This window comes from Manacus candei, unplaced genomic scaffold, assembly GCF_025592945.1.
Source record: "Manacus candei isolate 608988 ecotype Guabito, Panama unplaced genomic scaffold, ASM2559294v1 h1tg000074l, whole genome shotgun sequence".
Taxonomy (NCBI): Eukaryota; Metazoa; Chordata; class Aves; order Passeriformes; family Pipridae; genus Manacus; species Manacus candei.
Window position 1 is genome coordinate 352,789 of NW_026138122.1, and position 27,307 is coordinate 380,095.

Below are 27,307 nucleotides of genomic sequence, written 5' to 3' on the forward strand. Positions count from 1 at the left end.
TCATGCCATGAAAAAAAACATCACTTTAGACATTCATAAAGCTTGAGAGCTTCCTTTTGTGTTCTTTCGTTCTTTGCTGATATTTTCAGATTGGACTGGAAGTCTTAAACAGAATTGTCCTGCCCTGTGAAGTTAGAAGTTGGCTAGGGCAGGAGGTTGTGATCTGAGCAGACATGGTTCAAGCATGCTGAACCACTTCCTCTAGAAGCCTACGTGTAGTTAGACTTAGTGAAACTCGGTGTCTTGTGAGAAGTGCTGCATGGTACATTTTACTTGCAGTGTTCATTCCTGCAGTGTGTCACGGCAGACAGGTGAAAAAGTATCACTGATACACTGAAAACAAATGTGCTGAGAAGCTGCGTTAATGTCTTGCCTGATGGAGACAGGCCAAATGCATTCTAAAGGGGCTGTAGCGCTCACGCTCACCTTGGATGAGCTGCTGGTGCACACAAAGCTAGATGTGACAGCGGCCAGCCAGGATAAAAAATTAAGTGCTATGTATCTCAGAGAGCCAAACCAACGTGGCCTTAGTAGGGAAGCTTGGTGGTGCCAGTGGATCCCTTCCTGAGCCACTCACAGCTGGCACAGCGTTGAGAAAGGCAGTTGGTAAACAGGTGGCATAGACACTGGTGTCCAGGTTTGTCTGGTCTGGTACCAGTCAGGCTTCTTCAGCTGGAACAAACTCAGGCATTTGCGGGAATTGGGTGGTTCTGAGAGTGCCCTTTTCTCTCCTGCCAGCAGCTGGGATGATGACAATGACCTGGGCCATAATCCTGCTCACCTCAGCAAGGCATGCACCGAATCCATTTGTATTCTTCATTTGGCCCAGCTGTGCGCTGTATTTCCAAGGCTAACTGCAGATCTTTCCGAAATGCCATGGGACGTGGAACTTCAGTGCCAGCCAAGTCAGCTGTATGACAAGCCATGCAAAAAAAGCCAGATGCCATCTCATGGAGACTGCAGGCATTTTCAGATGAGGGTCATCACTAGGTCTGGGAAGTATAGGGCTGGAGAAGCATTCAGATAAATGCCCTCCTCTGATAAATCTGGGACCCCCTCCGCTCTTGGCTTGTGGCTGCTGGTGGAGACTGGAGAGCAGAGAGGAGGGGGAGCTTGGGGATGACAGTTTGTAGGAGATTTGTTAAAGTCCCATGGATTTGTCCTATAATAACTTTTTACAGTGAGTCAAAGGTGAGATGGGGAAAGGAGATTTGGCAGCAACATCAACACTATGGACACCATAAAGTTGGAAGGCAGCTCTCCTGGGCTGATGGCAGACTTGAAGCTGCTCTAGGTAGGAGGTGGCTGTCACTGGAGGTATGGGGCAAATTGATAGGGAGTAAAGTAAGACGGGATGAGTAGGCACTTCGATACAGATGGTGTTTGTGGGGAAGTGGCTTCTATAAAGTGTCCATGCTTGCAGCCACAGGTTCCCTGCAGTGCTGGTAGTGGTGCCATCCTGCCAGAGGCCTGAGTGGCTGTGACTTGGTCTGGCTGAGCCTTGAGAGTCCCCTGTGCCCCCTGTCCCAGTGCTGCAGCACTCATCCCGGGAAGGAGTTTTTCCAGGCATAGTCTCAGGGTACTTTACAGTGACCTGGATCCCCATGAAGATGCGTGCACATCTTCTGGGGTTTCCCAAAAGGCGATTTGCCGAGGTGTTTGGCTCCGCACTGTGAGGGAAGTTGCCATGGGACACAAGGCAGGCTCCTTCAGCGTATCTGAATCGTTAAAAAGCAGGAAAGACCCTTTGGAAACAAACGCTGCCCTTGCTGCCGCCCTCCGCAGCGCCCACGCTGCCCCGGGGATGGACGGTGCGCGTTTGCCACCCCAGGTGCGGGCGGAGGGTGAGGACCAACCCAACGCCGACCCGGGGCGGGGGCTGAGCCGGGAGCAGCTGTTCTCGGCCGGGAGGGGCGGCGGGGCCGGCCCCGCTGAGTGACGGCCGGGCCGGGGCCGCGGCCGGGGCTGGACCCCCGCCCCCGGCAGCGGCGGAGCCGGCGCGGGCAAGGACGCGCCGCCCGGGCTCGGCTCAGCTCGGCTCAGCTCAGCTCGGCTCGGCTCGGCTCGGCTCAGCTTAGCTCGGCTCGGCTCGGCTCAGCTTAGCTCGGCTCGGCTCACAGGTGCGGTAAGCCTGCGGCGGCGTGGTGGGCCCGGCCCGGCGCGACCCATATCTGGGCAGAACGTTTGTCCGGCACCGGGCGGCACCAGCTCGGCATAAATAGCGAGCGCTGCCTCCCTAATTACGCCGGACAGGGGGGACTGCCTGGGTGTTGGGCCTCTCTCCCTGCCTGCCTCCCTCCATGCGTGCATGTCCGTCTGCCTCTCTCTGCCTGCCTGCCAGCACACTTGCCTGCCTGCCGGGAGCCGTGCCCGGAGTTGGGTGCGCTGCGCCGGGATGCGCGGAGCCGGCGGCGGGAGCTGCGGCAGCCGGAGTCCCCGGGATGAGGGCGGCTGTGTCCCTCGGCAGGAGCAGCCGGAGTCCCCGGGATGAGGGTGGCTGTGTCCCTCGGCAGGAGCAGCCGGAGTCCCCGGGATGAGGGTGGCTGTGTCCCTCGGCAGGAGCAGCCGGAGTCCCCGGGATGAGGGTGGCTGTGTCCCTCGGCAGGCAGCCGGAGTCCCCGGGATGAGGGCGGCTGTGTCCCTCGGCAGGAGCAGCCGGGAGCCCGCGGCGAGAGGCGTCGGGCTGGGATGGATGGCAGCCGGCAGCACTCACGCGTGTCCGCGGCAGAGCCCGGCGGGGATCGGGGGAGCTGGAGCGGGGAGGGAAGAGAGGGCCCCGCACCACGCTGAGCGGGTTGCAAAGGGCACTGAGTTCTTTTTTACTGCTGTTGTGTTTGTAGTCCTGGGAGCTCTTCTAGGAAATTATTTTCCAGATAGTGGATCAATAGAAATCTGTGCTGCTTTTGTAAGGGAAAAGTAGAAATCAGCAGGAGGAAAGACTCCTTGAGTCCTTGTGGTGTATTTTCCATGGCCAGACTTTGTCCAGCTTGAAATAGCCATATTTTCCGTGGCTGTACTTTGTCTGCTTTGATTGAAAGGCGCAGCCTGTCCCAAAGTTAACATTTCTTCACTCTGATGGACACAGCTTCTCTCCCCACTGATGTGCCATCCTGATGTGCTCATCTATCTGCTTCTGCTTTTGAAATGGTCATGGAGGGTTTGGTGGACAGAATCCATTGCCCTCTGCCTCCCTTCTAGGTCAGCTGCTCCACCCTTATGTGGAGGTCCTCTCTACTTGTGTTACATCTTTCCGTGGGTATCGGGCCTTGAGCCAGAAGGGTGCTCAGCCACGTGGCTGAAGTTGTTTTTAAGTGTACATAAAATCCCCGCTGGCTGCAACCCGGGGAGAAACATGAAAGCAAGGTTGAAGTGGTGCTTCTCCAGCATTCTGCCCCATTCAAGCACTGTGCATTTAAGTAGCTCTCCCAGCTGGAGGTGGTATCTTCATTTCTGCAGGCCTTGGAGGATTGTGTGATGGTCTCGCCTCTGTTAAGTGCCTCATTCAGATTTGTTGCGCAGTGTACACCACACACTCATTTCTGCTGGAAATCTTTTTTTGCTACGGAATTCTCATTTTGCTATGGTATTCATTGGGCATCAACCTATCCAGGGCTTATTGGCTGCACCAGTGATGGGACATTTTGCTTCCATTCCCTCTACTTCAGCCACACTAGCAGTGGGGTGGGATCGGGACATGCAGACACAGGTGTGTTACTGCTAACAGCTTGCTGTGCTTTGTGCCTGGCGGTCTGGCATGGCCATTGTCTGTCAAAGGATCCAAGGCACTGCTCAGTACAAGGCATTACACCCATCGGGTCCCCTGCCAGAGGAACAGGGGTATCCATTTGAGGACTAACAGAAACTCAGGCAAGAAACCCAGGATCCCTTTTCAGAGGAGATTGCGCTGGCTGCAAAGTTTCCAAGTGAGAGGTTCAAGTTACAGAGCAGGAACTGAGTGCTCGGTGTCACTAATGACTTAAGTGTGCCCACGCACTTTTCATAGGGATTAGTAATTAAGCAACTAAGTGCATGCCAGGTGCATGAGAGAACCTCACTCCAAATAGGAGAACACATAACTGTGCTTACAAGCGTGTGCCTTAAAAATATGCAAAGTGGGGGAGATACAGCTGGGATGCTTTGTGCTGGGGCTTTGGCAGGTCTTGGCCTGGTCACCAGACATCCAGGCTGTTTGGTGGTGAGAAAGACCTCTTGGTAAAAGCCAGTACTGAGTGGTGTGGCTTGCAGGCTGCAGGAGTGTTGGCAAGAGGAGGGCCAGGAGATACAGACATTTTTTGAATATCAGGTTAGGACCTGGGTGAGCTGAGAGGAAGACCCAGGAGAGGGCAAACAGCATGAGACTTTTCTCAGCACCAGTGGATAAAGGGAGAGGTCACTTTGGTTGAGCACAGGGAGCCTTCCCTGGAGTGTGCATGACATAAGACAACAAGCTGTTTGCTGTGGAGCTGTCATGTGCAAGGGTGGGAATGTCAGCTCTGGCATGAGGATACCTATAGGAATGATGTGGCATCATCAGTAAGTCTTGTCTATGGCCTATTGAACTTCATTGCTGCAGGGTTCTGGGTGGTGAGGGTGACTCCAAATCACGTCATTTGTTCTGCATGGCTGGCACGTCACTGACAGAGGCAGAAGTTATGGTGTACTTTAATAGATCCAAAATGCCTTCTTCCAGATGTTTCCCTTCAAATATGAATTTTAGGGTCAGGTTTACAGCTGCTGGTTGGGAGATTTTTATCAAACCAGAGGATATCTAGACCTTCCTTCGGAAGTTTGAGTTTCCCGAAGGGCAAGCAGATTCCCTGTTGGATTTGCTTAGGCATGAGCTTTTTGCCAGGAGGCTGAGGCCTCAGTCTTTCTAGTTGATGGCTGGCTTGCCTGAAGCAATGAGAGTGTATGATAAGCTCTGCCTTCTGAATCTGACAAGACAGAGCTTCTCACCATCTGGAATATCCCCTACCTTTTCTCTGTTCACTCTCCTCATCCAGGGCATGAATGTGCTAGCACTGCCAGCTCTGCCCTGGAAAGACTAAGAGATGAAGATATACCTGATGGGTATTGCTTGCTGAGCAGGGGCTGGGGACATCAACTGTCCTGTATGCTCTGTTTTATTAAGAACTGTTCCAGATGATGCTTGGCTACTCCACAAGCTGCACAAGGGCTCTCAGTGTGAGAAAGCTGCAAAACAAGGTACTATGATGGTCTCCTGGAGGCTGAGTGACTCACTGTCATGCTGCAGGAGCAAGGAGAATTTCAGTCATGTTGGAACTGGTAGTGGTTTAACTGTTTCAGAGGAAAGGCAACTAAACCCTCTTCCCTCCTGTGTTGAACTAGAACCAGAATTCAAACTGATGAGTGCAGAAAACAAGTTTTTGTGAAATGGAGGGGGTCAGCTTTCAGCCCAGTTCCCATCCTGTGTAACCTCCTGGCATTCAGAGGAGGAACCTGGACAGTTGGACATACCTGTGCATTCTTTAGAGACCAAGTCAGAGAAGGTTTGATTGGGAAGGGACCTCTGGAAGTTCCTTGTCCAATGTTCTCCTCTGAGCAGGCCTAGCCCCATAACTAGATCAGTTTCCCCAGGGCCTTGACAAGTTGAGCATTGTATACCCAAGGATGGAGATTCCACCACCTCTCAGATCCCCATCCAAGGGCTGTACCACTTCTCCATTAAGGAGGCTTCCCCTTGCCTCAGCCTATTTCTGTTGCCCCTTCTGTGCACCTCTAAGGAAAGCCTGGTTTTGTCTTTAGAAACCCTTTCCCTTTAGGCAGCACATGACCGACTGACTGCAATTACATCCCTCTGCAGCATTCCCCTCTCGATGCTGAAAAAGTCCAGTTCCCTTTGTGTCTCCTCCCAGCTTATGTGTTCCAGCCTCCTGCCCATCCTGATGGCTCTGTACTGGACTCTCTGCAGCTTGGGAAGACCTGCCTTCTACTAGGAGACATCGAATTGGATGCAGCATCCAGCTGCAGCCTCAGTGGAGCTAAGCAGAGGGGAATACCCACCTATGTGGATTTCCTGGCTAGACATTTTCTAATGCAGCTTGGACTGCAAATCCAGTGCAGAGTCCATAGGAAGTCTCTTGTAGCTCTCACAAGAGGTTTCAACATCCTGTGCGTTCAAGGTGGTGATGCAGAGCCCCAGCAGGCCAACAACCTGCAGCTTGATACTGCAGCCTGGATCTGTGTTTATGGCTTGTTAAAAAGATGTTTTCCTCCCTCTCTGAGAAAATGAGATCTGCCTAAAAAAGAATCTACAAAAAAATGTGCAGGAGACCATTCCCTTAAAGGCCTGGCTTTAGATATTTACCTTCCTTTGATTTGTCCAAGCCAAAGACTCGACTTTTAGGGGAAAAAAAATACTCATTTGAAATGGGGTAAACTTCTGAATGCCTGTATCTCAAGTGATCACTTGTAAGGCCACTACTAGGCTCAGGTTATGTCTACCAGAGAAGGGACTATGGGGTCCAGGTGTGATTTTTGTACTTGTGTGTTAGGAGGAGACCATTCCTGTAGCAGCACAACTGCGCTGACATCCCTCATGAGCAGGGTAACTGGTGATAGCAAGAGCTCAGTGGTCAAGACTGTGATTGTGTACAGCTGGGGATGGATCCAGCTCCTCCTCTACTCTGCTCTGATTTCCTACTGGGTTTTGCAAAATTCACATAGATTCATGTTTTTAGGTGTGGTCTCAGTAGAAGCTGATATTTATCTTTTCCTCTCTTGCTACTGGATCTGGCCATAATTTGTTGGTCAGTTCTTGAAACTCCAAGGAACTGGTGATGTTGGGTGGCTCAGTGACTCAAACATCAGGGTGGCTGTGGAGTCAGGTTCTTGCACACCAGCACCCAATTGTGCTGGGGTGCAAGCTCAGGGTTTGAAAGTTGTCCCATGAGCGGCAGAGTCAGCAGAGACTTTTTCATCCTTCATCCCTACTGTGTCTGCCCCAGCTCTACCACGTTACAGCTACCCCTTCTCCAAGTGGTTCTGGTATCCCTTGCTTTCCCTTAGACCTCCCTGCAAATGCCCCAACTCTTCTTCATTCCTTGACTGCCATCCAAAGGAGAACTCCAGGCTGACAGACCCTTTGCACGTGTGCAGCTGGACAATAAATTAGGGTTTGGGTCCTGCATGAGATTTCATTGAGGATTAGCTAATGGCTTTAAGGTTTCCCAGAGGACTGATAGGCCACATAAAAACACAGTTTTCATTTAGGAACCAGCTGGAGCTGATTTGCTCCTCTCATCTGCACAGCATGAGTCTTGGATCTACACCTGGGTGATTTATTGAGGTCTAAGTGTACGCACAGAAAGTACTTAATTTCTGTTGAGTTTATAGGAAATGGTCACTTGAGCTATGTGTAGTTCCTCAAAAAAAACCAAACAAAAAACCAACAAAAAAACCCAAACCAAAACAAAACACAAAAAAAACAAAACCAAAAAACTCTGGCATTTATCTTTAAAGTTATGCTACAAATCAAAGAAAAGAAAAAACAGAAATTACAGCAAGTGCAGAGGGGTTGGTTGACATTGGTTTGTTATTTTTAAATTGCAAAAATAATAGCTCTGAACTTTGACTCACGTTTATCTTAAGCTATTAAAAAAACCCTCATAAATCAAAATCCTCTGTGAGTCAAATAGGAATTGTTCTCAAGCCACGAGGTTAATTCCTGCCTCCATTGCTGCTTAAAAACAGTTTTTATCCTGAATAGACTTCTGCCTTCAAACTTGGCAGTTTTTCCAAGAATCATCAGTATCTGAGATGGTGACATTTGGCCACCTCTTTATGCCCAAAAACAAGCCCCTTGGTCTCTTTTCAAATTTCAGCACACAGAAAAAGTTTTGCAGTAGATTTGAAAGTTGTCTAAGGCAGGGATGGTAATTTTTTCAGTCGTGGCTCTCTCGCAGGCCAGAGTATGCAGGATTCCCATTCTCTGCCTTCTGGTGGTGGTTCAGTAATTATTTCCAGTATTGTACAGGATGCTTTTCATTTTTGCTTGTTTTCAGCGTCTGTGTATTTGTTCAGCAGATTTGGACCCTTCAGAAAGAAACTGTTCCATCCCCCTCATAATCATAAATGTTGCCTTTGTTTTGTTTTGTTTTCCTGTATTCATGACATGAACAGTCTTCCCTGTAGATGACCTATGTCTTTCTCCCAACCAATTTCATTTTTCTCCTTTAACATTTTTAATGATCATCATGGATTCCCACCTAGGTGCTCTTCAGACTCACCAAGTGTTAGTGTTTGAGCTGTCATCTCATGTGTTTGACAAGTACCAAGGGGACCTAATATCTTGCTATCTTGGTAGTCTATGTGAATTTTAATGTTTTGAGGTCTTAAAATTGTAATAGTGTTGGTCCTGTACGGTTTCTGTGTATTACTTGTGTATTCTTTTGTGATGCCTCCTTAGCTGATTGAATGAAAAGTGGCAGGTTTAATGAAAAATAACAAAAAATCAGAGCTGCCATCTTATTTGAGCATTGCAAATAGATTTGACGGAGATTTGTGGTGAATTATGGTTAACTCTTCCCTGAATGTTTAGCAGTTTGTGGATTTAAAATCTGAATGTAACACTGCAGTTGTGCTGGAGGATCTTTTTCATTTGTTTGAGCTCAGTTGGGGGCAGGACCTGTGTTAAGCTGTGCTTGTACCCTAGCACAAGTCAGGGAGAGCTGTTTGTGGCAGTGGTTGTTTGAGTACACTGTGTAAACTAAAACAGTTGTGCTTAGGCAGAATTTACCTGCTTTCTTGTTTTTGGCAGTGCAAAACCCTCTTGCCGTTTACAGCAGATGGGCTCTTTTGCTTTTTCTCCCAGCACTCATTAGCAAGATAGGGTAGAAGGGGGCTGGGAGGTAGAGATAAGGGAGAGCCAGCGAACATACTGGTCCTGGAGGCTGTGCTGGAGGACACAATGCTCGTTCAACAGGCAGGGGAGCAGTACAGAATGTCCTGCTGCCGCGGGCAGGGCCAGTGCTCCCGTCAAGCAGCGCTCCTGATGGGCTTTCTGCGGGAGCTGTGCGAGGTGCCAGCACCGTCCGCCTGCACCAGCAAGGCTGTGAGGGCACTGTCCCCTCCTGGCAGCTCTGTTTGGGGTAGATGGCAAACGAAATTCTCCCCACGGGGATTTCAGCTGCGTTTCAGCAGGCTCTGCACCTGTCCTGAACCCTCAGGGCCTTTGCTATATGCAGCCCCGGCTTCATATCTCTGCAAGATGCTTTGAAACCTGAAGCGTTTTCCAGAAGTGTTGCCTGTGTGCACTGACATCCGCCGTCTGTCCTGCCTTTCGCCTCTCGGTGCTGACATCTCTGTCCTTCTGGTGCGAGACAACAAGGTCAGCCCCGTGGGGGCTGCGCTCTGGTCCCAGATAAGCCACGCTTGCAGACTACCCTGGATTGCTGGGAAGGGACTGCAGCTGCCTCTGGGAGTAGTTGTGCTCACGTAGCCAAGACAGAGATTGCCATGTGCATGGCAGGTGTAGGTATTTTAAGCCATTACAGGAAATTTAGCAGCCTGGGGTGGATTATTCTCTGCCTTCCTGCCTGCTTGTAGCTCCAGCTCCTTCCACAGCGAAATGGTCAAAACTAAAAATCACACATGAAATGCAGATTAGCTGTGGTTCATGCACTTCAGCCTAAGGTTGAAGTGGCGCAGCACAGCTCCAGATCCAAATCCAGGCTGCTTTTCTAGGGTCTCTGGCATCAGTGTTCATGGGTAACTGTGATAAAGGCTCTGCCCTTCTCTATGCCAGCAGGAAGGGCAGTCTTGCAGGGGACGAGCTGCTGGATGTGGCTCCTGGGCTGACTGGTGTGTGGTTGCACGACTGCTGCATGCCACTCTCACTGCTCAAGGAGCCTTGCACTGCCTGCTGTAGGGCATTGGTAAAGCACAGGCATGTGGGGGTCCCCACTGCCTCATTTAGCCAAACCCATGGAGTCCCATCACCTGTGCTTCCTCCTTCACCCTCCTGTTGCCCTGGATTCTGGTGCCCACAGGCTGATGGTCACTGCATGGAACAACCCAGCCCAATGAAAAGCTGGGTTTCACCCTCTCAGCTCCCAGTTCTGGGAGCTTCAGGGGCTGTTTCTCTCATCCAGGAGGCACCATCTCCTGATGCTTCACCGCCTAAGTGGCGAGTGGCAGGAATGCAAGTGATGCAGGAATTGCCATCACACCATTGGGAAACCGAATGTCTGACCAAATGACAGCTCTAAATTTAAGGGCTTGCTGTTGAGCGAGAATACGTGTGTTACTGTGCCCTTTTGTGACCAAGCTAAAGGCAATTTTCCTGTCTAGAACAGCAACTGTGTTGCAACTTGTATAAGGAAACTTCTCCACTAATGAAGAGTGATGATCATAAGAGCATAATCTGTCCCGAGAGGACAAGCAAAGCTTGAGAGATGAGACTTGGAGTAGGGCTCTGATGCTCCACTGAGCTGAAAAGAGCCCATTTATAGAAATTTGAAAGATGTTTGACTCCTTAAAAAATGCAGAGGCCTTACTGTTATTTTAATGTAAATGTCATTCAAGAGAACAGAAAAACTTTGGGAAAAGTAATTTTAAATTATCTAGAGTTCAGTTTTTCTCCACAAAAACTGAGGGGAAAAAATGTAAATGTACAGACAGTACTATGGAACAGAAGGAGACTGTCAGCAAAAGAGCAGAGTTGGATACACTTTTGTGTGTTGTACCGAGTGTGTTTCTAACCCACCTGCACATATTAAACACAGTGACCTTTGTAGAAGGTCCTCTACAGTCCTTTTGCTTGCGTGGGTCCAGTTACATGTGTGTGACTGTGTATGGCATTTTGTATTGGAAGTTGTGGGCCAAACTTTTGGGTCAGCAGGGATTATCCACGTAGGCCATTCAGTACGTTAGTCACACTTCTCTTCTTGCAGGGTTGGTTTGGAATGTGCAGTAGCAAACAGGTCATCTGCTTAGCCAGCAGCTGTTCAAATGTGTTGTCTCAGGGAAGGTGGGTCACTAAACAGCACGTTTAACTGGCAGCCTCCTGGACATGTGTGGATAATACTTCCTGATCTCCTTGTGGCTTTAGAACACAGGCAGAAGTTCTGTGCACTGTAGCCTCATGGAGGTTTGCAGGGCTCAGACGTACTCAGTGGTGCTACAAATCTCTTTTCCCATCTGGTGACAATGTTATCTGGAGTGCCAAGTGCAGGGAAGTGTTACTGGGGGCTCGTAAGGACATGAGACCTGCCAACTTCTGGTTTATTGAGGATTTCTGGTTTACTGTCCTTCAGGGAAATAAATGCCTAGGACACTTCAGTAACATACAGCACTGCTTGCAGGAAAACATCTCTAAACAGGGCCCTGTACGAAGTTTTCCCTCTGTGCTGCCCCATAAGTCCATGAACGGGGCAATGAGCTGCCGGCAGTTGTGCCACTCTCATCACCACGGGCTGTTAAGTGCTTGTAGGATACGGGTGGGGAGCCCTGAGCAATCTGACCTGTCTTAGAAATCAGCTGTGCTTTAAGCATAAATCTTTTGCAGCTCTGGGGTATTCAGTGTTCCCCAATCGGACAGGCTACAGTGTCATGTTTCACGTGTTCAGTGTTAAGGCTTCTTGTTTTCATTTCAGGTTCTGTTTCAGCATAAAAGTGAGATCCACAAGACTCCTCTAAGATGTCCTACAGAAAGGAGCTAGAAAAATACCGAGACCTGGATGAAGACAAGATCCTTGGAGCTCTGACAGAGGAGGAGCTCAGGAAGTTAGAGAATGAACTGGAAGAGCTGGATCCTGATGTAAGTAACTTTTGAACGAGATTTGCTAGGTGATAAATCTCCGTGGTGGTGGGGGAAGGGGCTGCATTAGTAATCTCTATTTCAGTGAGATCCTTGGCAGATCCTTTGGGATCCTTGGTACTCAGTGCAAGAGTGGAAGAGACTGACTGCAGGTGAGCAGAAGAAATTTTTGCCACTGCAAGCACAGTCTAGATGTGTGTCTGTTTCTGCTTTCCTGCTCTTTCCCCGGTGTGTGTGCTCAGATGTGACGAGCACTGTGATTTGTGGCATATGAGCCAGTGCTGGTGCAGGGCAATAAACCTGCAGAAAATGGATCTCTGTTTCTGGTCAGGGCACCTTGGAGGGAATGCTTTGTGAGTTGTCGGGTTTTGGGGTTTTTGTAACAAACTTCAAATGGTCTGTATTTCCTTCCATTTAGGCAGAAAGCCAAATCCCAGAGTTTTGCGAAGTGGGACAATTTATTTTTAGCAACCTCCCAACATCAGCAGGAGCTACATATATGCAAACATGGGGTCTGCTGGTGCCAAGCTGGTGAAAGGTTTTTGGAGGCAGCATTGTCCCATGGCCCTAGCAGGGGATGTGCAGAGCCAACTGGCAGGCCTCTGGGTTATGGCAATGTTACATGATGAGTTTGGGCACTGCCAAGTGAGAAATTGTTCCTGTAACATGCAGTTAGTGTTTCTGGAGTAAATGATGAGAGGCGTAGATTGCATCATCAGTATTTTTAATTGCAACATAGGAAAGTATTTAAGAGGTGGCAAGCTAGCTCCCAGGATTAAGTGTCTGGGCTGATGGGCTGCCTCAGTTCCAGCTGCCTCAGCAGACACAGAGGCAGGCAGCATTCTGTGAAAGATGCAGAGGGGTAAAATAATTGTGGGTGTCTATCAGTACAGGTGTAGTCTGAGTGCAGAAGTTTAAGCTTGAAGATCGCATGGTTACCTCTCACAGCACGAAGCCTGAGGAAGCAAGCTGTCTCCTATTTCTCCCTGCTTGGGCATTCACACAGTTCTCCTCTGTTGCCCTCCAAGGCTGCCTGGGTCTAATTGCCTCTCGTTAGTAATTTTCCTTCCCAGGCTTGTCATTGAAACAGATTTAAATTGTAATGAACTACTTTTATCGGGCGGGCATGGAAAAATCAGTGCGTTGTTCAACATCACCTTGAATGTCTTAAAAAGTAAATGTTGACTTCTATCCAGTAAAGCTTTAAAGAACATGCTTAGTGTCAAATCTGGGAATAGTCTTACTGCATTAAGGCTGTTCTATATTTAAATATAAGCAGGTGTTTACGTGCCGTATGTGTCAGGCACAAAGCAACTTCCCGTGGTGGTTAATGTGACTGAAAAACAAGGAAGCAGCTTGAAAACAGGCTGAGGTTCACAGGGATCTTGTTCTGCAACTGAGTGACCTTCTCTGTGAGACCCTGCCTGCAGTTTTTGAGGGATCATGAAAGGGGACCACCATGACTCTCTGGTCTACTCTGTGAGAGACCATGAGATTTCACTGAACTGATTCTTGTTGGGACACATGGGGTGTGTGGGCACTTGAACAGACTCATATAGGGGGGAGAAGATGGCTGAGAGCCTCCAGAGTAAAGGGCTAGAGCTGCAGTTGCAGAGAACATCTACTTGGCAGCATTTGAAACTGGAGCAGGGAAGGAGCATCACATGTCTTGGATGATGTGGGAATTAGTGGGGCTGGATGGAGATAACCTTTCACACAAGGAGAAGCAAATTATCCAGCGACATGGAAGAAAGGCAGTGCAATGAGGGAAGTGGAGAGGGGAGAGTGTTTGTTGGATGGGGATCATGGGCTGCAGAGATAACCTGTGCTTCTCCCCTTCATGTCTAGAACGCATTGCTGCCGGCAGGGCTCCGGCAGCGGGATCAGACGCAAAAGCCACCAACTGGCCCATTCAAAAGGGAGGAACTCATGGCCCACCTAGAAAAGCAGGCAAAGGACATTAAAGACAGAGAAGACTTGGTTCCTTACACGGGTGAAAAGAGAGGTATGGTCATCCTGTGCACCATGCTGGGTGCATCATGATGAAGGCACAGTGGGTGCACAGAAGGGTTGTGTCTAACCCGCATTGCTAAAACTTCATTTTGACACCACTGCTGTCTAACCCCTGATGAACTGGGGTGTGCTCAAGAGGTCTCTGTGCCTGCTGATTTGGATACTACCTGATATATTGTTAAGTACTGGACAGAAGGCTGTACCACTGTGCAGCCTCATTCTGTCCCCACACCACTGCAGCTGTATCAGGCTCTGGAGAAGACATCGTCTTCTATCCTTTCATCTTCTATCTCCTCCTCTGGCCTTGTCCTCCTGTGAGCATGCTGTGCTCCATGTTGCACTGTTTCCTTTCACACTCCATCCCAACACTCTGAGCTTCTCATCATACAGAAACTCCATAGCTGTGATGAGTCCCAACCGTTTCTTTCTAACCTCCATCACCTCTTGACAACTGCAGCTTTACTTCCCAGTCTCCTGCAGGTCACATGTTTGTGTCTTCCTGCACCATACCCTACAGCAGCTGCTGCACTCCTGCTCTGCATGACCCTGAGGCCTGTGAGCAAGGTTGCCTCTTCTCTTTCCTCTGCTTCTGGCATCTTTTCCTGTTCTCCTCATACACGACCCATTATGCAAATACCTTCCCTGTTCCCATTAGCACTCTGAATATCATCTGACATGGGACATGGGCTGGTCAGTCCTTGCCTCTGGGTTTGAGAAGCTTCTCAGCATCTCTCTTCTGCTGTTGTGTCTCCCTCTGCAGCAGATGATCTGGTTGGGCACTGTTCACATGAATGGTTGCCCTGTGTCAAAAAAAGAAGTGCATGAAAATGTAGGCATATTGAGGAGGTTTTCCAACTGAGGTCTTTCTCAAAGGGGTCTCCTTACAGACTCATATGGCTCTCTTAGGAAGAGCTTGTGTTAAATCTGTTCATTTAATAAAACCTGAGGTGGTATTTTTAGCCAAAAAAAAAAGAGGAGAAAAGAAAAAAAGAGTACTCCTTGAGAAAAAGAAATTAAAATAATAAATTGAGTGCAATCAGGAAGAGTAATTTGGTAATTTCAGACATGCCCTAGCCCAGCAGGTAGAAGCAGTGCTTTGCAGGGGACAGAGATATTTCAGGCATCTCGAGTCTTCAGCTTCTGGTCTGAACTCCTTATGCTTCAGCCTGATGTGATCTCAAATGCATTAAACATATTTTCACTTGTAACATGCTGTTGAGAGGAAGACACTACTTACATTGACTGTGAGCCAGAGATGGTAAATTACATATTCACAGCTGTGACAGAGCTGTAAATAAATCACCACATTTGGAGGGTGATTTACTAGTTTGTCCATGGGAAGTGCTCTCCCTGGCCGTGCTGCTGGACAGAGTAGGAGTTGGGCTGTTCATGCATGCTGTATCATGACATAAAACACTGTATTATGCATGCTGTATTATGACATAAAACATTCACCATTTCATTTAAAGTTCAATCTCGTAACAAAGCATGGCTGAGACACGAAACTTTCTGAAAGTTAGGAATTAACTATCAGTTAATTAAAATTAACTTAGAATTAAACCACAGAAATTTTGTTGACACTGAGGTGAGGAAAGGAGTTACTGCATGACAGCAGAATTAAATTTGCCCTGTTTCTCCTGTTCCCTGCTGATGTTGCACAGACCAGATAGTGTGTGCAGTCTCCCAAGCCATGCATCCTGTGGGATAGGGGTTCCAGATCTCCACACCAAGCCAGAGCAGACATTTTGCTGCTGAGTACCCAGAAGATGCCTGGCTCTGCAGGCACACATGACGCTCTGCCTATTTTTGTGAGAGCAGCTGTGTCCCAGGAGGCAGATTCCTGCCCTCTCTGTCAGGGTGGCAGAGCACAGGCAGGAGGTGAGCTGTTGTGCAAAAGGCTGCTTATGGCAGCCTCCATTTCGTACCGGGGAGCCCGAGGTGCGGGTGCTTCCTCCTTGAGGCTAAATTTAGCCCCTTCTCTTTCTGCACATGTCTGAGCAGCAGGATCTTTGTTCTCCCCTTTGGTGCTGCTGACTCTGGTTTCAGAGAGGGGACAAAAATAGTCCTGGCTGGCATGCCAGGCCAAGCATTTTGCACTTGCTATCTCTGAAGTGATCCTGGACTATTTTAGGGGAGGGGACTGCTCCAAAATGCTCCAAGAGCCCTCCTCCTTCTACTCGAATCTCAGCAGCACTGAGTTCACCCAACAGGCTGCTCTCTACTGTGGTGTGTTAAAACACCACAAGCCTCTCTTTTTATTTTTGGGCAGTCACAGGTGGGTGAAATCTCAGACCTGACCCGTTCCATCTCTGTGAAGGGATCCGCTGCCCTTTAGTGGTGTGAGCTGGGAGCAGCCATGCAGTGCCACCAACCCTGTCCACTGCCCCATCCTGGGATGCAGCCAGCTCCAGCAGAGAAAGGGTCATGGGAAATGGGACTGGGGAGTGCCAGGGAGCCCACTGTATTCAGAGCTGGGCTGGAGCTGCACCACTCACCACACAGCCTCTTGTCCTTCTGGGCACCCCGCTTAGGAAAAGGCCGTGAGCAAGCAGCTGAGATGGCAACTTTGCGTTACCAGCCAGACCTGTTGATTTGCACCTTTGCATTGCAGGGAAAAGGTCTGTTCCTTGGCCTTTTGCTGTCCTGGGAGATAAAGCACAGAGGTCTCCATCTGGCATGCCCTTTGCGGCAAGGTTGAGCTAAATCAGCTGCCCCAAGCCTGCTCCTCCTTGCATCCCATGTGTTCACTGAATTACCATCTCTGCCTGCTACCAGACCCTCCACCACCTCCTTTCCACCCTCTTTTGACTAATGTGCCATCTGCCCTACCAACATGCACTTGGAGTTAGCAGCAGGAACTGTCTCGGTGGCAGGACTGATCCCGCACAGTGTCGGGTCTGGGCCACTGGCCTCCCTTTGTCCATGTGAGAGCTGGCAAACCTTCACCCCTTTTGTGTAGCCTTCAAAGAACTGAAGTCCTGCAGGGCCCTGCTGTGTGTGGCTTTGGGTGCTATGCTGTGAACAGCCATGATCCTGTACAAAAGTACTACGGGGTTCTGTAGACAGACACAGCCTGCTGCAGTGGTAAAAGGGCCCAGCTCTGCAGCTGGAGGTGTCTGCAGGTGCCTTCTGGCCCACGTCACAGCAGGACTCAGACCAAGCTGGGAAGGGATTCAGTGTATTCTCTTACTTTTCTCTAGGTCCTTGTGCCCCTTCTGTCCTTTCCACTGTTCTAATCTCACACCATGGAAATGTGTCTGCACAGCTAGCTGCGAAATAGGTGCTATAACTATACTGAGAGTGACCTCACTTTGCATTTATAGGAAAAGCTTGGATTCCCAAGCAGAAGCCAATGGATCCTGTTTTGGAAAGTGTGACTCTGGAGCCAGAACTGGAGGAAGCCCTTGCTAATGCCACCGATGCAGAGCTCTGTGACATTGCTGGTAAAATAGTTTCAAAATAATTGTGGGTTCAAGTAGTTCCACCACTAGGGGTTTTTTTTATTGGTTCTTTTGTGGGAAAGGAGCTATTGTATGTTTTTTACTGTTTATCTGAATGCTGTCAGTTCTGACAAAACTTATTTCTTTGTTAAAAAGAGTTACTCTCAGCCCATGTGATTTAACCAGGAGCATGGGCCAAAGCCAAGGAGGGAGAAGAATTTATCAAGGGAACTGTGTGTGCTGTTTGATATCTTCTTCTGTCTCTGCCACTCACTATCCTTTCAAGAGCAATTGTTTTTTTCAAACCAAACCTTAGGAAACAGTCAAGCTGATGCAGTTTGAATGTGGATTTCCTGTGGGACCTATTAAAGGAACTGTCAGGTTAGAGAAGTCTTTCACTGGACACTCAGGGCTGCTGTTTGTTAAAGAGCTTTTTCAACACATTTTTAAAGCTATGCACTTCTTGTGATTTGTGCAGTCAGTCAGTCAAATAGCAGTATTTGTCTCTTGCTGAAGCCCATAGCATGGACTTAGCTCTGTGACTGGGATAGGACATACCTCGACCAAAAGAGCATATGGACACCCTATGGTGTTTTACAGAGCTCACATGTGCCCTGCTGCTCTAGCAGTCAATGAACATTTCAAGGACACTGGCTTCAAGAAAGAAGTCTCTTTCCATACTCCCTGGAAGTCTGTAAGAAAGTCTGTAGAATAAGTACACCAACTAGACATCTACATCATAATACCGTATTTTGGCTTAGAAATGTGTTTCTACATTAAGGCTTCCAACATAGGCACCCTGGCCAAGTATTGCATCTCTGGATTTTGCTTTTTTACTATTATCCTAGAGTCCTATCAAGTCTTATCTTATAAAATCTGCCTTTCTCCATGTCGGTGCAGCAATTAGTTTTCCAGGGAAATGCTGTTCAGGGCAGCTTGTTCTGCAATTGCTGCCACTTGAAGTGGCAGCAGAAGAACCAATGTGATACAAGCTGTCCTGAAATCTCGATATTGACAGTGACAGCCTTGCTCCTGCCTGTTTAGCAGGGCTCATTTAGCAGGAGCTCATTTTGCTCCTGCCTGTTTAGCAGGGATCGTTGTCAGCTGTGATGTATTGGATCCCTTCCTTGGCAGGGCCAGGAGGGTGGCTCCCAAGTTGTCCTGGAAGGGCTCCCTTACCTTTGGTCAGCTGAGAGAGACAGAAATGGGATGTCTTCGTTCTGCTTGAGTTTCTTTGGAGAATACACAGTAAGCACCAGACTTTGAAACAGCAGGTCCCTTTTGTCTACCAGCACAAATTCTAGCCCTCAAAGCCTCTGAGTGGTCATAACAGCAGATCTTGCCTCTCTCTGCAGTCCAGATACTCATGCTCCTGGCTGATGGAGAGATTTCATTGCCCAAATAAGCTGTGTTTTGGGGGCTGTGCATGTCCCCAAGATGCTGAGCCTGCAAATTACTTTTCTAAGCTGTGTTGCACCCCTGAAAATTTCATCTGTGGGAACACAACAGAGAAAAGGGCCAGCTAAAATACAAACAAGCAAACTCAAAGTGCCCAACCTCACTCAGACCTTCAAATGGAGACTTCTTGGCTCTGTGAGATCCAGTTAGGGATGTGCTGTGGCCATGGGGAAGTCCATTGACACGCTTTGCTGCCGGGTGTCCTGCCTGTGCAACCCAGACCTGGAGTCACGATGAGCTGTCACCATAACAGATGTTATTCATGCTTCAAGGATAGCCTTGTCCTGCAACTTCCACCACTTCTTGGACAAATCAATGAGAAAATGGTGACAGAGTAGTGCCAGTCAAGCCTAAGAGGAGCAGCTCATGGAAAAGCAAAGTACCTTCGTAGTGGCATACTTGAATTTTAGGGAGAAATTTATTATTTTGACCACTGTGTCTGTCAGAGGTCAAGATTTGTTCAAGAAATGTTTGTTTTAACACGTATTCTTGTGTCTGCATTTTTCTTTAGAAAATCATATAGCTATCAAAAAAAAAATTGGTTAAAAAGTCAGTTTATTTTCAAACTTGGTCTTTCTGTGAGTAGCAGGCTTTTGGGTTATTACAGTGTTTGAGTTTTGTTCACACCATCACTCTCTACATTTCAACCAAGCCAGCAGAGCTTTAGCTTCTCACAACGTCAGGTTCTAAGAGTACAAAGATCAACACCATGACCCCAGGCTTGTTCTCGGGTGAAACCATGATGTGCTTTGCCACACTTCAGGTGACAGTCACCTCACATGTTGCTGCCTTGGCGTCGGTCTGGCTCTGTGTGGGGCACAGCCCATTTCACAGACTGGACTGGTGTAGTGTGTGGCACATGCCTGGCTAAGCAAGGGGGACAAGAATGTGCAGGCTCCTGCTGGACTGGGCCCCTTGGATTAAAGCCTGCCAATCACATTTTTTTGAGTGTTGTACTGTCTTCTCATTATTTTTGTGTGTTACCAAGTCAGGTAGGCTACTGGGAGGCCTTGACTGTTTGCCTGTTTGTTGTCCATAAGGTGATGTTCCTCTTCTCCTATGAATCATGCTACACTGGAATAAACAAGGGAGCACATTTGAGCCCTGTTGTGTATTTATGACAGCTGGAGGACCTTTGCATGTTGTTCCAAGCTTGTGCAGGGAAGGGTAGTACACTACAGACTCCCATCCCAGACAGCATCTATGTGTCTTTTCTGGGCTTTGGAGCCTGCAATAAGTCATGTTCTCCCTTTTTTTATCATAGCCATCCTTGGCATGCACACCTTGATGAGTAACCAGCAGTACTACGAGGCACTGGGGAGCAGCACCATCGTGAACAAAGAAGGGCTCAACAGTAAGTGATTTAGAGTGTTAGCAGGCTGCAGTAGTTGGCTTTGATGCTGCTAGCAGAGGCAAAGTGGGAATTATTTTTAGGCTGAAGGTTAGAGCCATGAATGTCAGAGCAGCCTGTGATTGCTGGGGCCACCTCTGGTGCATCCTTGCCTCGTGAGAGCCAGCATGGTCTCAGCCAAGTCCCTGGTGCCGTTTGGGAGCTGGCACAGCCCAGGGAACAGCCCCATAGAAGCAGTGTGTCTTCTGTCACCCAGATTTGGACCTTGAAAGCACATAGCAGCAGGCACTGGCTGTCCTGTGCTGGTTCCCCCCACTGGAGGGGCCTCTCATTTCATATTGGTTTGTCAGGTCATTCTTCCATCTTCTCTGATTCTGGAAGAGGAGAAACACATCCAAAGGAGAGATACTGCTGCTCAGGGTGCTTTTGCTTTCATATGTGTTGCTTTTCACTTGCAGGTGTGATTAAGCCCACACAGTACAAACCAGTTCCTGATGAGGAACCAAACTCAACAGATGTGGAGGAAACTCTGAAACGAATACAAAGCAATGATCCTGATCTTGAGGAAGTCAACCTTAACAATATTATGGTATTTCCTCCTTTCTACCCTTCTCTCTTAATAACAGGCTGGAACATCTGATACACAGAAGGCAGAGACCAAGCCTGTTTTGCTGCACAGTTTGTACCATAACACTGAGTGTAGCCCGACAAGAAACACCAGTGCTTCCCATCCCTGTGGGCAACAGGGATTGTTACCTGGGACAAAGGCACAGGGTTGGTAGCAAAAGGACTCCTTTAAGTGCCTGGAAGAATGGAGCTGTGTTGAGGGAAATTTGGGGAGACACATCTCCAGGCTATCTGGCTAAAGGCATTGTAGGTTTCTTTGATTCAGTAAGGCATATTTGGTGGAGGGGCTGTTATGTATGTTATAAAATGGGGGGGGGGGGAAGTCTTCACAATCCTGACACTTGCCATGAAAATATGAAGAAACCTCCCTTCTTGCAGGTGATCCTGTCCATCTCCCACCCATCCCTTCTGTGGAGCTCTTTTACTTCTCATAGAAAGCAAATCAGGACATAGCACTTCTTATATTGCCTTTGGGACACATACACATACTGAAAAATATCATTTCTATTCCATGGGGCCTGTTGAATGATGGCATAGCCAAACAGCAAGAACATGGTTAACTGCATGTGCACATTAAAGACATTTTTGCTATACTACCTGCACCTTTCTATAACAAAAATATTCTTACTTTCATGTATTTGATTCTGGCTAGTGACCCTGCCCCTTGAGGACACAAGGCTGAGGGTCTGGCAGGCAGACAGGGACTATTTTTGTGTGTTGAACTCATGACTTTGGGACATGGTCCGGAGAACTGAGGAGTGACAGTGGAGATTGTAAGCTGCTGGGCTCTGTGTTATGGTGATTCCACATGGTGGGATCCAAATGGTGTGGCAAGAAGTCCAAGGTGAGGATACCACTTACAATGTTAGTTGAAAATTTGTGCATTTGAAAAGGGTATCTAAAGTGCTTGATAAGTGAAAAATACTAATTTTGAAGGAACACAGAATAAGCAGCATGGATTTTTTTTTTTCTCTGCTGAGACCTAGCATGGCAAATGTTATCCTGAAACATGCTGTATAAGCAGTCAGAGGTGTCTGGTTTGTGTTACAAGGAGATCCTTTCAGGCCTTTCTAGATCAGGCCCTGTAGGTGGAACTTTTCTGAACAAGACATGAATGTTACTCAGTGCTGTCACTGTATTAGGAAGCACAGGAGCATTACTGTGTAGGCTCATAGACCTTGGTTACCTCCCCACAACACCTTTGTTCCTACATAGCTGACTTTCTGGGCAATTGATTCAAACAGCAGAGATGTGGCTTCAAATCAAGGCAACGAGCTTTTAGCAGAGCACGACACAGGATGAAGGCATTGCCAAGCTCCTCAGACCACGCTGATTATAGCAAGAGAACTTACCAACCCCTTCCTGAATTACTTCGGTGCATTTGGTGATTTGACCTTGATGAAAAATGTATTGCATGTTCCTTCATACAGATGATGGCCTAACACAGGCTGTCTGCATTTCTTTTCACAGAATATTCCCATCCCGACTTTGAAGGCTTTTGCGGAAGCGCTGAAGAACAACACGTATGTGAAGAAGTTCAGTATAGTTGGGACACGGAGCAACGATCCTGTTGCTTTTGTAAGTACTGTGGGCTCATCATCTTAGTGTTGTGACAGGAGCTGTCCTCAGGCAAGGTGTTTTTGGAGTTACTGACTGACTGACTGGTTCTGCACCTTATGTCATGTTTGGCACGTTCCACACCTCTGGCGTTCGGTGCAGGTGCTTCAGTTTCAGGAGCACTGGTGAAAGTCAGCAACTGACAGGCATTGATCCCTTCACTTCATTTTTCAGCTACAGAGGTTTCAGGGCGCAATCCTTTAATCCCATTCAGTCTCATATTTGTCCTCAAGGATCTCCCAGAAAAGGAGCATGAGACAAGAACTGACTCCCTAGTGGCATTTTCTAAAAGCAGTTTGTCTCTGTCTCTCTCTGGAGGTTTCTTTCTGTTGAGTGTGCACACAGCTGTGTGCTGCTGTGTGCACAGCTGTTCCTCCCCTTGCACATGTCTGCTCCAGCTCTCTTTCTCATATTCCTTTGTGCAGGTTTGTGCAGAAAGAGGACTCTCATGTGTGGCCTCTGTAGTTGATAATGGGTTTTTCTGGCTGCTGTGCATGATCCTACATATCAGTGGGCATGCAGAGAGGTGCTGAGTGTTCCACCTGGCCCTCATGCTACCTTCCAGGCTGCATCTTTGCATACTTCTCCAGCACCGTGGCAGCTAATTTTTGCTCTTATTCACCCAGGTCACCCCTACTTACCTCCACACACACTTGTGCACACCAGTTTCCTGTTAGAAAAAAAGTCTTTTTGGAGGGTGAGTACTGCCCTCACATTATTTCAGGCACTCTGGACCGAGGAGGAAGCCTGTGCAGGCAGCACTGGTGCTATCTGAGGGCTCGAGGGGCACTGTACAGGGCTAGGGAAGCTGTGGGGCCGAGTGCTGTGGGTGCAGGTCAGCCCTGCCACTTGGGCATCACCTTCTGTTCCTTCTCTTTGATGCCATAGATGAATCTTCCCATACAGTTTGTAAGAAATGAGATCATCTGATCAGGTCAGGGGGGTTGGGAGTGTTCCAGCCCACTTCTGGTCTTACCCTCTGAGGGAAGCAAAAGTCATTAATATGGTTGTGCTGCCACCTGGGAGGACACCTTGGATGTGGAGAACCCCTTGTTCAAGATAGACGCTCCTCTCTGCCTCCTATAATGGGGAGCATCTCAACCCCATGCAGTGCAGGCACGGACCCAACCAGAACAGAGGCAGGGCAATGCTGGCCAGCATCCCTGTCATCACCGTGCTGACTTTAGAAGAGGGACACATGAGGTTGTCACGGGGCAGCTGCTGGTGGGGACTGTCACCTTTTGGGGTAGCCCTATGGGTTTGTCTATACGAGGTTTTGCCGTGGCCTCCAGCATGCTCATGTTCAAGAATCCCCCTGCAGAAGTGGGGAAACCCCTTCACTTTGCACAGAGCAATTCCATCTGGTGGCAGTGAAACTGCTCAGCAAGCAGGACCCTCCTGGAGCCCTCCTGGAGGTGAGGGGAGCTGAACCCCTGCTGCCCTGGAGTGCTCTGCCTCTGCCTGTCTGACTGCCCGTTCTTCCTGCCCACCTCTGCCCACAGGCCCTGGCAGAAATGCTGAAGGTCAATAACACGCTGAAGAGCCTGAATGTGGAATCTAATTTCATTTCTGGGTCAGGTATCCTGGCTATTGTCGAGGCGCTCCAGGGCAACACATCGCTGGTAGAGCTGCGCATTGACAACCAGGTAAAGCGAGTGACAGCTTGGGCAAGGGAACGTGTCCTGGCTGAGGGAACTCAGTGGCTGGTCAGGCAGGCTGGCAGCTCTCAGCCCCCTGTTTCTGCTGCAGTTCCTGGGTGGTATCTGCTACTACACGCAGTATTTAACAAAGGCCACAGCAGTCCAAGCAGCTTCCCATGTTCCTGGTGCTGCCCTGGAGAACGGTGGTGTTCCTGTCCAATATCATGCCTTGCATTGAGCTCTTGCAGAGGCTTAAATAACAATGTCTATTTAGTAAAACTGAAATTTTTACTAAAATGCAACGGAAAGAGAAGGAGACCTGTAGGGTGTGCAGATGCTGTGGCAAGTTTAGCTCCCTGAGAAACCCAGAGGTTGAAGCAGCTGAGCCATGTGGAGCTCAGGGACAGGTGACTGGGAGTTCAAAATCCTAGTTTCTCCAGACATCCCTTAGCTGTTAATCTGTCCAAGAAATAAAGTCTTTGGGCAAACGGCCTCGTGGGAATGTCTGCTGGAGGAGTTGGAGCCACTCAGCTGTACCAGAAACAGGCCAGTTGTTTGTTTTACTAGCTCCAAGTCAGAAATGTCAAATGAACCAACAGGTCCAGAGAAGGAGGGAAGAGGTGGATGGACATGACAGATCTAAGTGCTCACTCTGAATCACCCTCTGACGTGACTGGCTTGATTTTTTTTGTTTTCTATTTTCAAAAGAGCCAGCCCTTGGGCAACAAAGTAGAAATGGAAATCGCAAATATGTTGGAAAAAAACACCACCCTACTGAAGTTTGGGTACCATTTCACTCAGCAAGGTCCCCGGCTTCGTGCCTCCAACGCTATGATGAATAACAACGACCTAGGTGAGTCAGGCTGACTGCAAGCCAGGAAGTATGGGAAGGTCTTATGGGCAATTTCTGGTGGGATTAGGGCAGAACTGCTCACATGAAAGCTCTGGTAGATGCCTATGAATTAGAATCCACCTCTTGAAGGGCCCGATGATGCTTTGGCCTTCAAGGAGGGAGGCAGCCTTCACCAACTGGTTCTTCAATGCAGCTGCTGTCAGCCAGGCAATGGGTTGTGCTCCAAACTTGGAGACACCGAGCAGCTAAAACTCCAAGAAGAGGTAGCGTTTTTTGCAGTGACGGTGGGTGTTGTTAGAAAGGAGCGAGAGCTGCTGATGTGGTTTGGTACAGCTTGTGCTACAGCATATGGCACACGGGTTATGAGCTGCTAGCGCTTGTGACGCCTGCCAACTGCTTGTCTTCCTCCAGCTTCATTCCCACTTTAACAAGGAGATGAAAAGTAGCAGAGTTGAACTTGGACGGCAGTAGGATTTGGCCCATCCCCTTCAGTGAAACAAGCTGGAACTGTTTCTAGGGAGACGTGGGAAGCCACGTGGCTTTGAGTTATCTTTATACTCTCAATGAAGCCATCAGAAGTGCTTGTGAAGCAAAATGTGGGCAAGTCCGCAAACTGCCATTTCAGCCAAAGCCTTGTGGCAGAGGCTTTCCATTGCTTGGCTACAGGCTGCTGTGGAGCTCTGGGGATCAGGCCAGCAGAGCAGTACTGAATGCAGCTAACACACCCATCATGCTGTACTCAGTGGCTGTCATGTTGGGGCAGATGATAAATATGTAGTGTTTTAAACAGAAATAATAAAACTAAACCTCGTGTCAGCCGGTCCTGTGCTCCTAGGAAGCACAGCCAAGCGGAGGTATGTGCCAGTTCTTCAGGGATCACACAAAATAGCCCGTCTTACGGTTCACTGTGTATTTGTTCTGCCTGTGGCTGCATTCCTGGTCACTAGAGAGCTGCATTAGCAAAGGCTTGCTATTTCCCGTCCTTTGGAACAGAGCAAGATTCTGAATGACTCTGCGGCACCTGGCATTCAAAGTAATCAGCTGAAGGATTTAAATCTAATATTTTAATTGTTCCTGCTGTTGAGGAGATGAATTCACAACTTGCCTTCCGTGTTAACAACTGTGCATTTTGCCTCTTTGACCATTAAGAACTGCATTTTTTGTCTGATTTGGTTCTTGTTTGCAGCTCATATTCGTTGGTCTGATGGTCTCTGGCAATAGCATCTCAGCTCTACACATGGACAATGTATAAGTACAGGAAAACTTTATTTTCCTCCCTGTCAGCAATAGCTCTCTCCTTGTGCTCCATTCCAATACTCTTGCCTATCATCAGCTGATGCTACCAGAATGTGGTTTTGGTCCCATAGCTTCTGTTCTCTGAGATGTTCTGTATGAACCAACTATGAAGGCTTTTACATTCATCCTCATGAGCTAACTTCTGCATCCTCTTTATAATTTTTTTTTGTTTTTCTCTGCACACATTTCTTGAAAAGTTGTGAGTGTAGCTGTCAGAGGTGTGAACCAGCTTTAAGACTAGATATGAGACTGCTTTGACCGTGTTAACCGTGATCAGAGGACTGGAGCCTAGAGGCTTAGGATAAGAAATGAAATTTTTTTTTTAATTATTCTTTTTTAATTTTGAAAAGGCGATTGAGAAAAACTAGCAAAGGAAAAACTGTGGCATGCATCTCCTGCTGTTTCTACATCAGTTAGCATCAGATGATGCATTGGCCAAAGTCCAGTTACATAGACAAACTGTGAAATACAACTGACTGTAGAATAAGGGAGGTAAGGCTAAAAGTAGCTTCTGACCTTAAAAACTCATAGGGAGAGAAACGTCATCTTACCTTCCTTGATTTTAAACTATGTAAGGCTGTGCCTGCTGCTTAAAGCAGGAATTCAGAAGCTGAATATCCTGTTTCTTTCCTATCAGAAAGTACATCTCTCAGCTCCTTTCCACAGCAGTTAAGTCAAGCCTGCCATCCACATTTTACCATTGCCACGACTGACTCCTCTTTCTTTTCTTTTTCAGTGAGGAAGAGAAGACTTGCAGAGTTGAATGGGCCTATTTTTCCCAAGTGCAGAACTGGAGTGTAGTTCCTGGCTATGGAGGTCATTCCCGGTGATCTGTGCTACACTGTGGAAATCTAAAGGCAATAAGTGCCTTGACAGAGTATTTGTGGTGCCTCGGTTCTGTTTTATGCACTAACAGTTTAAATTAACTAGCGGCTATAGTTTTTATGAAGATTTTATCCACTAGGACTGGTGATGTTTTCTGTAGAGTTGGAAACTATTCGAGCCAATAATAACCTGTCAGTTTTATGCAATCTCAGTTTAGAGCACATCCCAGTGTAAAAGTGACTTTAATCTGGGACTTAATTTTATATAAACTTCCTGCACGGTGTTTCATAAAGTTAGGATGTGGTATGCATGAATGAAAGATACAGTTGTTTCACACAAATTATAGAAGTATTAAAAAAATACTTTATTTTTTTCCAAGTTGATCTCAAGTAACTATAGAGGAGCAAC

At 48.1% G+C, this 27,307-nt stretch overlaps 1 protein-coding gene across 2 annotated transcripts; it reads left to right on the forward strand.

Moving 5' to 3' along the window:
* The first annotated feature begins 2,006 nt into the window (after positions 1-2,006).
* On the forward strand, positions 2,007-27,277 carry TMOD1 (tropomodulin 1). Of its 2 annotated transcripts, XM_051809104.1 has the most exons (10): positions 2,007-2,120; positions 11,616-11,779; positions 13,628-13,784; positions 17,116-17,235; positions 19,955-20,044; positions 20,500-20,630; positions 22,139-22,246; positions 23,788-23,931; positions 24,634-24,778; positions 26,811-27,277. In XM_051809104.1, exons 2-10 carry the CDS (start codon positions 11,660-11,662, stop codon positions 26,873-26,875), a joined length of 1,080 nt encoding a protein of 359 aa, XP_051665064.1. In that variant the 5' UTR covers positions 2,007-2,120; positions 11,616-11,659; the 3' UTR covers positions 26,876-27,277. The 2 variants fall into 2 exon arrangements, with proteins under 2 accessions (XP_051665064.1, XP_051665065.1); XM_051809105.1 differs by lacking the exon at positions 2,007-2,120 and having other exon boundaries at positions 11,615-11,779.
* Positions 27,278-27,307: the final 30 nt, after the last annotated feature.